At 31.9% G+C, this 13,929-nt stretch overlaps 1 protein-coding gene across 1 annotated transcript in view; it reads left to right on the top strand.

Annotated features, from left to right (window-relative positions):
• Positions 1–13,929, top strand: part of LOC140452411 (patj homolog) — a 44,720-nt gene that overhangs the window by 10,447 nt on the left and 20,344 nt on the right. Inside the window, exon 2 of the mRNA XM_072546647.1 lies at positions 7,594–7,869. Within this exon, the coding sequence (XP_072402748.1) occupies positions 7,594–7,869 (276 nt within the window). The remainder of the gene's footprint in view (positions 1–7,593; positions 7,870–13,929) is intronic.

The following is a 13,929-nucleotide window of genomic DNA, read 5'->3' on the forward strand; positions in this document are numbered from 1 at the left end:
CGTGAGAAAAGAGTGCGAGCGCAGTAGATCATCAATCAATGGAACCACAAAGTGGTTTTTACAAAGTTCTGAGTGTGCAACAGATCATTATGGTAAGTGATTGAAAAGATGTGACGGATGTGGAAGAAATCCACGTAGACTCAATCAATAAAGATAACCCTTTATTGACGCTTTGCTTTCATACATTACACACATTAAAATTAATCATTTGCATTGATATCGTCATCTGATAATGAGGATGGCGATTCTGTTACATGAATTATAAATTCTTCAACATCGTTCTGAATATTATCTGCTATTCGCATTTTATTTTTACATTTTGTGACATCACACTTGACCTTAAATGATTTATTGTTCATTTTGGTATAATGTTTCACTTGTGCCCATACCATTTCTATTGGCTGTAATTCTCAGTGATAAGGTGGTAAACGCAGAACTATTATGTCCTTTTCCTCTGCAATTACATCAAGCACTTTTTTATCAAATTCAGATTTTATCTGTGCAACACATTCCAACAAATATTTTTGTTACATATTAGAGTAACAGTACGAGGTGTTTTTGAAAAGTACCCGGAATTTTCGTTTTTTGAAAAAAATATTGATTCGACTATATTAATGTTGTCTCCTTCAAAGTAGTCCCCATCATATATTAAACACTTGTGCCAATCCTTGAAACACATCCCAAAGTCGATCTTTGGCATAACCTTATGATCTATCAGCGATGCGCTTTTAATGTCATCTATGCTTGTGAAACGACGACCCTTTAAAGTTTTCCTTGTTTTGAAAATAGGAAAAAGTCACACGGTGACATGTCTAGCGAATATAGAGGCTGGGGCATAATTATAGTTTTTTATTTGGCCAAAAGTTCGTGAACAAGCAATGAAGTGTGAGATAGTACGTTATCCATGAGTTGTTTTTCCACAAATCCGGTCTTTTTTTCGGATTGCTTCACGCAAACGGCGTTGAACTTGTACGTAGTATTCTTTATTGATCGTTTGACCTCGTGGAAAAAATTCATGTTGCACTATGCCATTAAAATCAAAGAACACAGATAACTTTCACGTTCGACCGCACTTGTCGAGCTTTTTGGTCTTGACGATTCAGAATGACTCCACTGGGACGATTGAACCTTCGACTAATATTCAGAAACACATGTTTCGTCAACTGTTATAACCCTTCTGAGTAAATCTGGGTCATCGTTTACGTCATTTAGTGACTCATGAGCAACTTCCATTCGTCGCTGTTTGTGTTTAAAATTAAATCATTTTGGAACAAACTTTGCTGACACGCGCTTCATATCCAAAACGTTTAAAAAAATGGCATGGCATGAGCAAATTGATATGCCAACTTTATAAGCGACTTCTCTGATTGTGATTCAGCGGTCGTTCATAACCATTTCTGTCAGTTTTTTTACGTTTTCATCGGTTCTTGATGTACTGAGGCGTCCGGGTCGTTCATCATCTTTAACGTCTTCACGGTCATCTCGGAAACCCTTATACCACTCGTGAACACTTGTTTTTTTTTTCATAGCATGTTTACCATAGGCCTTTGTTAACATTTCACACAATTTGTTGCACTTTATTTAATTTTATACGCAAAATTTAATACTAATTCTTTGATCAATTTTTTTAAATAAATGAAAATGCCGAGCTCATAAAACCCGTCGAGCATTAGCGGCTGGCACAGACAAGGTAAACAATGAATATAGCTGCAAATTTTTTTATACTTTAGTAGCATAAACCAACATAATAAAAAAAATTACGATTAGACTCTCAAAATCCGCGAAATTTAAAAATTCCGTATTTTTTTAACACACCTCGTATAGTTAGGTTAACTGAATAATTGATACCACAGTCACCGAACACAAGCATTTACACAAGATTTAGATACTTGACAGAAAGTGGAACTGATAATAAGGGTAACGATAAATAAGGATTTGATCATTGAAAAATGCAAAGAATAGTTAAAGAGTCATAATATAGTCCATAAGAGCCTGTACTGAATAAAAAGACTATAGACAGACGATTGGCCGGTCAGTATGACCGTTAACGCTAACGTATGTACATGTCTCTTGGTGTTCTATGAGATTTTAATTGCTTTTTTATGATGAATTCAACAACTATAGTTATCTATCTATTTATGTCATATTATATAAAATATGGACAAATATATAATACCCAATGCAAAATAGGTCATCAAAACTGTTAGGTAAATTTTTGTCATACATAGCATTCATTTGATTTTGGCGTTCTATACCGGCTAAAGTTCGATTAAATGCAGTAATCAATTTTTTGAAGATAAGTTTTTATGAGTTGGTTATGGATGAAGAACAAGAGAAGTAGTTCTTCTCTTGTTCTTAAAAATGAATGGAAAAAATTCGAGTGAAATGGGCTCGGAAGCAAAGACGACTGGACTTGCTTTTAAAGGAATACGAAAAGTGGCTAAACAAAGATTTAAGTTTAGATATACTGATAAGCAAATCTTTAAGAAGACTTTAAGAACCTTTAATGAAAAGCTCCAAAAAACAAATAGAGAAAAATTCAACATTTACGTGGGTCTCATTATCGACTAAGTAAAACCATCATCTTTTTCAAGAGCATTTATAATTGATCATTTATATTTATGACATTTATATATACGACCACAGCACGCATCACCAACGTTAATAAAGAGCTCAATCACAATTTTGAGACGACTCTTGCTTAAATTTCAGGACTACTGTATAAAAACTAGAAAACTATATTTAAGCCAGACTTGGGTATTTGGGTATTAAATGAAAATTTCAAGGCACCAAAGCAATTATAACTTAATTAAATATTTATTTAATCGTCTATCCATATATATTTTTGTTGCGAAAACTTCCACTAAAACAATTATCTAGGCATGATAGAGATATAAAATTTTTATTAAAAGAACAACAATGATTTAAAATTTGGTCATGCCTTTTATTTATCAAAATTACCTATGGTATTATCATGAACTGTCATTTAGAAACTTTTAATAGAGTTCCAGAGTTTTGTCCTCCTAGATTAGTAAAATCGTATACTGTGCGACGGCTTAACGTGCCTTCCGTAGCACGGTGGCGGCTCAGTTAATTTAGAAATGAAAAATTTCTGGGTTACGTGCCAAGAATCGAAACCGTGCCATCAGGCTTGGTAAGCCAGTATCTAGCCACTGAGCTATGGCCGGCTATTAATTATATTTACCCTGTAAGAAAAATTACTGGGCGCTATTTTTTAACTAGAATATCTGGGGGAAGTCAATAGAAAAGCCGTACCATTTCGCGAGTCTCGAAATTTTTACTGTGTCATGGTTTTTTATTAACATTTAACCAAAAAAAAGCGAATTTTTTTCATTAATTTCAGTATTGTTAAAAAACTACACATTCTAGATGAAAACGACTTTCCTCAAAATACTTGTTCATTAAAATGAGATTTTCAAAATTATAAATGTTTATAAACGAAAGTTATTGCAAATTAAACCTAAAAGTAAGCATTTTTTTTTCAATTTTTTATAATTATTAAAATAGACAATAAAAACATTTAAAACTCATTTTACAATGTGAGTTTTTATGTAGTTACTATATTTGCGAAAGATAGTTTTTAAACAATAATTCTATTTTTTTTATCCCATTTGAGATAAAAAAAATGTCATTTTCAAATGGCTGTACAGATGCGTAGTCAAAACTTAGAATGTTTTTTTTTTGTCTGATTCTTTTCATAAGATCTCAGATTTTCATGCTTTTAAAAAAGTATAGTAATTGATTACTTATAAATAATTAATGCAGAATGAAGTACTATTTTTCACTTTAAACAATTTAATTATTTGGGCCGTTTTTACATTTACAAAAAAAAACAAAATAGATCATCTGAAGGGTTATAAATAAACATCTAAAAAAAAAGAAGTTTGTATGACCAATAGAACGGCAGATAATTTTATTTTTAAATTCACATTGCAAAATTGTTTATGCTGTTTTAGCATTTAAAGCACACTGCGATTTGAAATGGGCGTATCACTTATTTTTCTACAGTGTTAACTTGTTTCGATCATTACTCAGTGGCGCCGGCCGACGGGAAGTTTAATGACAACAAATGCATTATTCTCCATTTAAATTAGTTTTGTCGGGAATACCTTTTTAGATTGATTATCGTAGATATTTCCCTGAAAGATGTTTTCCATGTTTATCTAGTGGTGCTTTTCCTTGTACAAGAAGCTTAGAAATTCTTCGTATTCTTTCATGACTCAGACTCACAGTGTGAATTCCAATGAAAGCTTTTTTACAAACAATAATTTTGCCACCCGAGTCTGTCACGGAGTAACTAAGCTTATATCTTCTATTCTTTGGATTTTCATTTCGAGGTCGTCTCTTTTTTACTTCACACTTTCCCATAAGCCCTTGTAAGTATGAATCTTGTGCATTCTTGGTAAGCACGCTTCTGAATTTGGCAAGTATTTCAGCCCTTACACCAGATTAACTTTTTCAAAGCACTTCAAGCAACGACTACAAAAAATATTAATCTTAAAACTTTCCGGCAGTTTCCTCCTGGTTTTTCTACTTTACGTAAAACCCGAGATATTGTAGTTATAAGTTCCGTTTTTAGTTTTCATAAGCTTGAAAGACATTTCCACCACCATGTGGTCTCGGCGACCTTTCTTTTGGTTTACTAACTTTTAATCAGTTTCCGCAGTGTTAATTAGGCATATATTAAACTTCATTAAATTTTAAATTAAGAACTGAAACGTCATTGACAAACTGCCAGAATTTCAGCTCTTAAGGCTGTTTTATCGGTGCACCAAAACCTAGGGAAAGTGTTTTCTCTGTTATTTACCAACCAAATGTCTCGAAATTTAGAGACGTTATTCGAAATTATGTTGCAATTATATTAAACTTGATTTTAAATGAAACTGAAACTTTATTGACAAACTGCCATTTCAGCTCTTAATGTTTATAAACAATTGCGCTATGCATTTAATAAAAAAATATCTCTGGTTCTATGGCTCGTATAAATTTGTTATTTTTTTTTAAATATGTGTTTTTTATAATCTTTCAAATGATGTATTTTGTTTTGTTGTAAAGTTAAAAACGGCGCAGATATCTAAATTGTTTTAAGCCGAAAAATGGTACTTTATTTTGTATCAATTATTTGTAAATAAACAATTAAAAATTAATACCCATCTTTTAAAATATGAAAATTTGAGATTTTATGAAGAGAATCGGACCAAAAAACATTGTAAGTATTAATATTGTAAGTAAAAGCACCTGTATAGCTATTTGAAAATGACCTTTTTTCTCTTAAATGGAATACTTAAACAATTAGAATACTACTCGACCGATTGGGCCCATTTTTCACAAATATACTGCATAAAAACTCACATTGTGAAATGTGATTTAAATGTTTTTATTGTTTATTTTAATAATTATAAACAATTAAAAAAAATGCTTACTTTCGGGTTTAATTTGCAATAACTTTTTTGTTTATAAACATTTTTTAATTTAGAAAATCTCATTTTGAAAGGAAGTATTTTCAAGAAAGTCGACTGTAGAACGTTTTCATCTAGAATGCGTAGTTTTTTCACAACATTGAAATAAACAAAAAAAAGCGAATTTTTGCTTAAATTTTAATAAAAAATCATGACGCAGTAAAAATTTCAATACTCACGAGAGGGTACGACTTTTCCGAACCCACGACCCAGCTCGAATTCACAGAAGGCAACACACCATTGACTTCAACATGGGTTGAAGTCAAGAGAATAATGGGGAGAACCATGTAGTGTTAGAAAGCAATACTTTAACACTCCGACATCGAGGCCTTCTGCAGACCTGATTCCTTCGACGTGTAGACACCTTTGACGAGCCAGGCTTCTTCGAAGTTAGAAGCCCCAGATGCCGATGGAAGTCCCGGAGTAGACCCAGTCATCGCCCCCCCTACCGAAAGTGGTCGGACGACCACGTAGGCTTCGGCACACTGGTACCCTACGAAACCCCGTTGGATATGGCAGATGGGATCCGGACAACCGAAAAGAAGACGAACCCGTTGGAGGAGTTGGCACACCGACCGAGGATGGACCTGTAGGAGCTTGAGATGCCGTCATCACCACCGACCTCCCCCTGTAAGTAGTGCAGTGTTGTGTGAATTATTTTGAACATTTTTTACTTGTATTTTTATGCATATTTTCTTGTGTATTTTCACATGTATTTTTATTGTATTTTTTATTCAATAAATATTTTTCCCAGCCGCAGAGTCTCCAGAGGAGGGGGATGTCATCGAATGCGATATGCGCATCGCCCCGCCTCGAATTTTCCCATTGGCTCTTGACCTGGAAATCCCTATTTATCGCTCGAACAGCGCATATAAATATTGGCGATTTTCAGGTCAGCCAGGTCAGTCCCTCACGAACTCTCCGAGAGCTTAGTGCTCTCGGGGCTATGCTTTCTGCATTTATTTTCCATACTCTGTGGCTGAGAATTGTTTCAACTTAACTTGGTGTTTTTATTTTGACGAAGAAATTGTCATGTAAGAAACATCTTGCCTTTTTCAAGGCAAGACACCGAAGATACATATTTTCCAAGTCCATAACCCGAAAATGGACTTAAGTAGAGGAGCTCTCGACAGTATATTCGAAGCCCTCTACAGAGCACCCGGGGATTTCAGAAGGTGGTTATACCCTTAATTGTCCCCCCGAGGTTTTTTGTTTATAAACATTTTTTAATTTAGAAAATCTCATTTTGAAAGGAAGTTTTTTCACAATATTGAATTAAACAAAAAAATGCGAATTTTTGCTTAAATTTTAATAAAAAATCATGACGCAGTAAAAATTTCAATACCCACGAGAGGGTACGACTTTTCTATTGACTTCCCCCAGATATTCCAGTTGAAAAATAGCGCCCAGTTATTTTTCGATTTTTAAATGCTTCGTGTCATGGGGTATTCACAAATAATAATGTATAAACTTGTATAATATTATTTTTTGTTCTTGAATGACGTCAGGTAACTTTATTGTTGGTTATGGTCACATACTAATTATTTTTACTTTATGTAAAAGTCAAAGCAAGTAATTAATCAAAGTCTTAAAATATTTACTATATTATTTTAAAAATATTTTGTGTGACGAATGTACACTACACACTGTACACTACCATACACTAAAACCGTGAATGTACGCTACCGTAGTACCAAAATAATACCATAAAAGAACTGTACAGAAATAACAAATTGTGTTAGAAACACGTAATGGTGGATGAGACGGAATCAAAACAGTTAAACAAAGTGTGTTGTGAACATATTGTTTACAACAGTAATACATAATGTAAACAAAATGAGATATAAGAAAATAATTATTTTTAATATTAATTTAAATGAGAAAAATTTCCGTACATAAAAGAGGTAAGAAGCTACATGTAAAAATATATGTTTTCCGATGCTTTCACAGCATCTAGGGATCTTCTAACCTGAACTATTGTGAACATTAACAAATTACTAATGTTTGATTTTTGTGTGGCAGCTAAACATTTTTATGCTTTCTTTTTTTTACATTGTTGCAGCTTTTATTTGTATATGTCATGAATTAAAACTAATCTAATTACTTATTTCAGTCATTACAAGTACTGCAAAATAATCCTGTCTTTAATGATGAAGATATAATTCATCGATCTCCGTCTGTTGGAAGCAATAATTCTAAAAATGAACCAGATAATTTAATAAATAGCGAATGGTCTCAAGTTGAGAGTATTGACCTAATCAATGATGGTACAGGACTAGGTTTTGGCATTTTGGGAATGAGGAACATGGGAGTAGTAGTCAAAACAATTTTACCTGGAGGTGTAGCAGATCGTGATGGTAGATTACAAAGTGGTGATCACATTTTACAGGTACGTTTTAATAAATAGAACATTAAATTTCTCATTTCAATTTTGTAATCATACAATATACTAAATAACTGACATTAAAAATGGAACACTCAGTAAATATAAATAATTTTTTGGTGTACACATAATGTATCAATTGATTCAAGTTTTTTGACAGTTAGAATAGTTCATAATCTTAAAATTAAAATAAAAAATGAGTTGGAGCTCCTCTTAAAATAATGCATTCGTCTACTCTACGATATATGCTGCGAAAGATGACCTCTTTCGAAGCATACATCGCATTGATATCTTCCTGCAATATAGAGGTTCTGCAAATCCATCGGTGACGTAGACAATCTGCCCAACCTTCTGCCTATCGTATCCTACACATGGTCAATGGGAGAAAAGTTTGTTGATCTTGCTGATCATTGAAGAACAGTTAACTTGTCGGACTAAAAAAACCGTTAATATCCTGAATTATTGTATTTTTGGAAAGTCATATATTTTGTGGTAATTTATTGTTCGTATGAGCCGTGTGGTCGAGTTTCTGAGGTTATTTTCAAAAACGAAATTCCTCACTATGTTATCAGCTGTTACTGATATGCAACTCTAAAACATACAGGAGCAAAATAAGAAAAAATGCTAAAGGTATTAAGCATAAAATATGTTTTACACCTGGATAGAGAATTATCTTGTATGAAACTGCTCATTACAATCAATGCACAACCCCAAATCACACTTTTCTTGTTCGGAATGTATATCAAGATATGATACTAAAACGAAGGTCCCTTAAGCTAGCGGGGACACATGAGCGGAATCCAATTTAACCTACGTAATATTTTTTTACCAATTTTTCACTAATTTATTACCACCCTAATAATTTTTCACCACCAAACCAACCTTAAGGGGAGCGATTCTGCTGGCTTAAGGTTCAAGCTAGCAAAATTCAAAAAAAAAACTTTTTGTTGATGGCATATTTTTTCACCAATTTTTCACTAATTTATTACCACCCTAATAATTTTTCACCACCAAACCACCCTTAATGGGAGCGATTCTGCTGGCTTAAGGTTTAAGCTAGCAGAATTAAAAAAAAAACTTTTTGTTGATGGCATATTTTTTCACCAATTTTTCACTAATTTATTACCACCCTAATAATTTTTCACTACCAAACCACCCTTAATGGGAGCGATTCTGCTGGCTTAAGGTTTAAGCTAGCAGAATTAAAAAAAAAAAAAATTTTTTGTTGATGGCATATTTTTTCACCCTTTTTTCACTAATTTATTACCACCCTAATATTTTTTCACCACCAAACCACCCTTAATGGGAACGATTCTGCTGGCTTAAGATTCAAGCTAGCAGAATTCAGAAAAAAAAATTTTTGTTGATGGCATATTTTTTCACTAATTTTTCACTAATTTATTACCACCCTAATAATTTTTCACCACCAAACCACCCTTAATGGGAGCGATTCTGCTGGCTTAAGGTTTTTGGCAAAAAAAAACTTTTTGTTGATGGCATATTTTTTCACCCATTTTTCACTAATTTATTACCACCCTAATATTTTTTCACCATCACACCACCCTTAAGGGGAGCGATTCTGCTGGCTTACGGTTCAAGCTAGCAGAATTAAAAAAAATATTTATGATATACCACAGTGTTCTGCTAGGTTTTTACGAATTTATTACAACTTTAGTAATTTTTCACCCCTTACTACCCCTTTAACAAAAATTAAATAAATTTGTTTTTTCAAAAATACTTCAATACATTTACACGGTGTGTGTGTGTGCGAGTGTGTGTGTGTGAAAAACACTTCTGTTGTAATAATTGGTATATTTAATTAAAAATTACTACTTACCTATTACTTATTAATCACTTACTAAAAGTACTACAAATTTCACTGAAGATGGACTAATAAGTCCGAAAACGTTTTGAACTTAATCCTTTAGGATTTTTAAAATTTAATTAAATATACCAATCACAACAGTGTTTTACTTAAATGTTCGAGTTTTTTAACTATATGATATACAGCCAACTCACGGGAATGATCCCTTTTTAAGTTGTAAAATTTTGTTAAAAAATAGGCAATGTACAAAACAACAATATTGCAATGTTTAGCATATAAAAAAGTTGGTGAAGTTGGTGTTTGTGTAAATTCTAGCATTTAAAGATGTAAACTACTTTCCTTATTTGAATTTCTAGTATTTATGGGAATTATCTTCCACACTGACACATGCGGATTTCAAGTTGGAGGGTTATTGGAAAACAGATCCACTATTCAACTTAAAATATTTTTTGCAGAACATCGGAAGAGATCTTTTTCTTATAATTTTAAGGTGCTTAATCTTCATCCATAATCCAATGGGACCGAATGTTATTCCTGAAGATCGGTTTTATAGAATAAGAACAGTTATAGACGTTTTAATAATAAAATGACTGCTCTGCGTTATCCAGTAAAAGAATTATCGCTAAATGAATCGATGTTACCGTGGAAAGTTAGACTTAGTTTTAAACAATATACTAAACAAAAGACATAAAAGACGATATCAAGGTTAGAATTAATTCGTAAATTAATTTATAAAAAAGCAAAGAAAGACGGAATATCGCACGCGAACATTTACCTATAAATATTTGCTAATAAATCGGACAAACGCGAAACGAAAACGAAAAGATGCAGAGTATGTCCTATCCTAAAAATAAGAAAAAACCCAATTTATGAGTGTGTGGATTGTGCCGAGAAACCAGATCTCTCCGTAGGCGATTCTTTCAAATATTTCCATAAACAAAATAAATGAGTTAATATTTTTTTGTAATAACCTTTAATTTTTACCTAAATTCAACTGACAATGAATGAAAAATCGACAAAGAATTAAAATACAAATATCTTTAAATTTTTAAAATGCTGCTAATATAAATTTATTTTACTACGCAACTAATCTATAATTGGTCTAATTTGAATTTATGTACCTACTTAAAATATTTATATCCTAAAATGTTTTTCAATATAAATTCTTTATGTTATACACCTAATCTTAAAATTATGTTTTGACCATTCGTTAATACTCTTCTTATTTAAATAGTATTAAAATATTAAATACCTAAATTATTTTTAAAATTTTCATCTACCTAATGAATACAAATCTTTTAACAATAGGTACGCACGGCCCCGACGACCCTCCTTTACAATCAGATAAATAATGTAATAGACGTAATAAAATTATTTCAATTTGAATATTTCTTACTTGGTAATTTATTCTGTGAAATATAAAAATTCCATTGTATTTACTAAAACTCAACTTGATTTCAGTTATTTTATATTCATAAAAGGGACTAACGGTTCGATTTCGCTTAGCCATGTAATACGACTCGAATCGGAGTCATTTTTTTAAAACAGGTACAATTTATAGTTTTTGGAATAAAGTGTTTTCATATTTTTAATATTTAAACATTGAAAAAATAAATATTAGTTAGTATAGAATAACATTTGAAAATGTTTTTCAATTAGGGTAGTTGAGAAAAACATGATTAGGCTGGTAAAAATATAGTAAAATTCTAGCAGAGCACTCTTGTGTTTTCAAAAAGATTTTTTATTCACCTAGCGTCAATGTGTATCTTGTTGAATGTTTCCCATTAACTGAGGCTTAGGGGGTCAAAAATTATAAGGGTGGATCAAATTTAGTAAAAACCAGGCAAGCAATTTATATTTTCAGTTACAAGTAGAATACCGTAAAATTATAAAAATAGATTTTTTATCACCTTAAATTTTAACGTTGTAGAATTATTGACTCCTCATAGAGGGTAGTTGAAGGGTGAAAAATTACTAGGATGGTAATGTATTAGTACAAATCTAGCATAATACTGTAGTATCTCATATTTCCGAAAAGATTTGCTTTGCATTCAACCAGCGTAAATGTGTAGATGGTGGAATTGGTGAAGTTGGTTAACATTTAGTAAAAACTAACCAGAGAGTTTCTTATTTTATTTATAAATAGTATTTAGTAAAATTATAAAACAAAACTTTTTCACCTTTAATTTAAACGTAGCAGAACTATTGACTTCCACTAAGGGTTAGTCGAGGGATAAAAAATTACTAAGTTGGTAATAAATTCGTAAAAACATTTTAATATCATTTAAATATCATGAATAATTTTTTTTAATTACGCTGGCTCGAATATTAAGCTAGCAGGAACGTTTCCAAATAAGATTGGTTTAGAGATGGAAACTTATCAGGGTAAAAATACTTTTTTATGTCAGTTATAAGTAGAGGATAGTGAAATTGAAAAAAAAGATTTTTTCACGTTAAATTTTAACCTAACAGAATAATTGACTTATCACAAGGGGTAGTTTAGGTGTGAAAAATTACTAGGGTGGTAATAAATTAGTAAAAACTTAGCAGAATACTAAGGTATTTCAAAAATACGTTTTTTTCCTATTTTGCTGGTTTAAATATTCAGCTAGTAGGAAAGTTTTCGAATAGATTTGTTATGATTTTATTTCAATGTCTATTTAATTTATAATGTCTTGTTCTTATCTTAATTCATTAAAAAGCACAATAACTGATATTAATTTATTTATGACTAAATATACATAATTTATTAAAAAGCGAACGTAACATTTTATCGCGAGCGCGTCTTCAGAATTAACTGCCCTCTTCAATCAAAGTTCGGTTATTTTATAAGCAATCCTGATATTCGAGAACAGCATCGAAAGATCGCATTGTCTTGCATCGAAAGATCGAGAAGCTTAGCCGGGCTCATTCACCATAATTTTGGTTCTAGACTTCCACCGAAATTTCTACAACAAAACAGAATAATTTAGTCATAAAATTTAGGCCAGTATATTTATCGTAACAGATTTATGGGAGCAAAATTATCAGGATGGTCAAAGTTTAGTATAAACTTAACAAAACACTTTTTTATTTCAGTTATAAGTAGTGGACAGTAAATTTGAAAAAAAAATTTCCCCTTAAATTTTAATCTAACAATTATTGACTTTTCACAAGGGGTAGTTAAGGGGTGAAAAATTACTAGGATGGTAATAAATTCGTAAAAACCTAGCAAAACACTGTGGTATATTATAAATATGTTTTTTTAATTCTGCTAGCTTGAACCGCAAGTCAGCAGAATGGCTCCCCTTAAGGGTGGTTTATTGGTAAAACAATATTAGGGTGGTAATAACTTAGTGAAAAAATATGCCATCAACAAAAAGTTTGTTTTTTTGAATTCTGCCATCTTGAACCTTAAGCCAGAAGAACCGCTCCCATTAAGGGTGGTTTGGTGGTGAAAAATTATTAGGGTGGTAATAAATTAGTGAAAAATGGGTGAAAAATATGTCATCAACAAAAAGTTTTTTTTTTGAATTCTGCTAGCTTGAACCTTAAGCCAGCAGAATCGCTCCCCTTAAGGTTGGTTTGGTGGTGAAAAATTATTAGGGTGGTAATAAATTAGTGAAAAATTGGTGAAAAAATATGCCATCAACAAAAAGTTTTTTTTTTTTAATTCTGCTAGCTTGAACCTTAAGCCAGCAGAATCGCTCCCATTAAGGGTGGTGTGGTGGTGAAAAATTATTAGGGTGGTAATAAATTAGTGAAAAATGGGTGAAAAAATATACCATCAACAAAAAGTTTTTTTTTTTTAATTCTGCTAGCTTGAATCTTAAGCCAGCAGAATCGCTCCCCTTAAGGTTGGTTTGGTGGTGAAAAATTATTAGGGTGGTAATAAATTAGTGAAAAATTGGTGAAAAAATATTACTTAGGTTAAATTGGATTCCGCTCATGTGTCCCCGCTAGCTTAAGGGTCCTCTAAAACGACAAAAACCCGTAAATGAGAGATAAAAAATACATTCCCATATATGCAAAAATACGATAGTACTTTATCCTAGCATTGCATATAAGTAACACTGAACTCTTCGACCCGAATCGGATTGTTACTATATTATAGAGTTTAAGATTTGACTGGTGTACAAGCCAAATTCTTCTACAATTAAGACCCATACTCCTTGCTGATCCAGCCTTCATTATAAGAAAGTTGACTACATAGCCAGGTCAGCATAGAGTCGATTCATTTTACAGTTTAATCGGAGAGCAGC

Source organism: Diabrotica undecimpunctata, chromosome 10 (genome assembly GCF_040954645.1).
Source record: "Diabrotica undecimpunctata isolate CICGRU chromosome 10, icDiaUnde3, whole genome shotgun sequence".
NCBI lineage: Eukaryota > Metazoa > Arthropoda > Insecta > Coleoptera > Chrysomelidae > Diabrotica > Diabrotica undecimpunctata.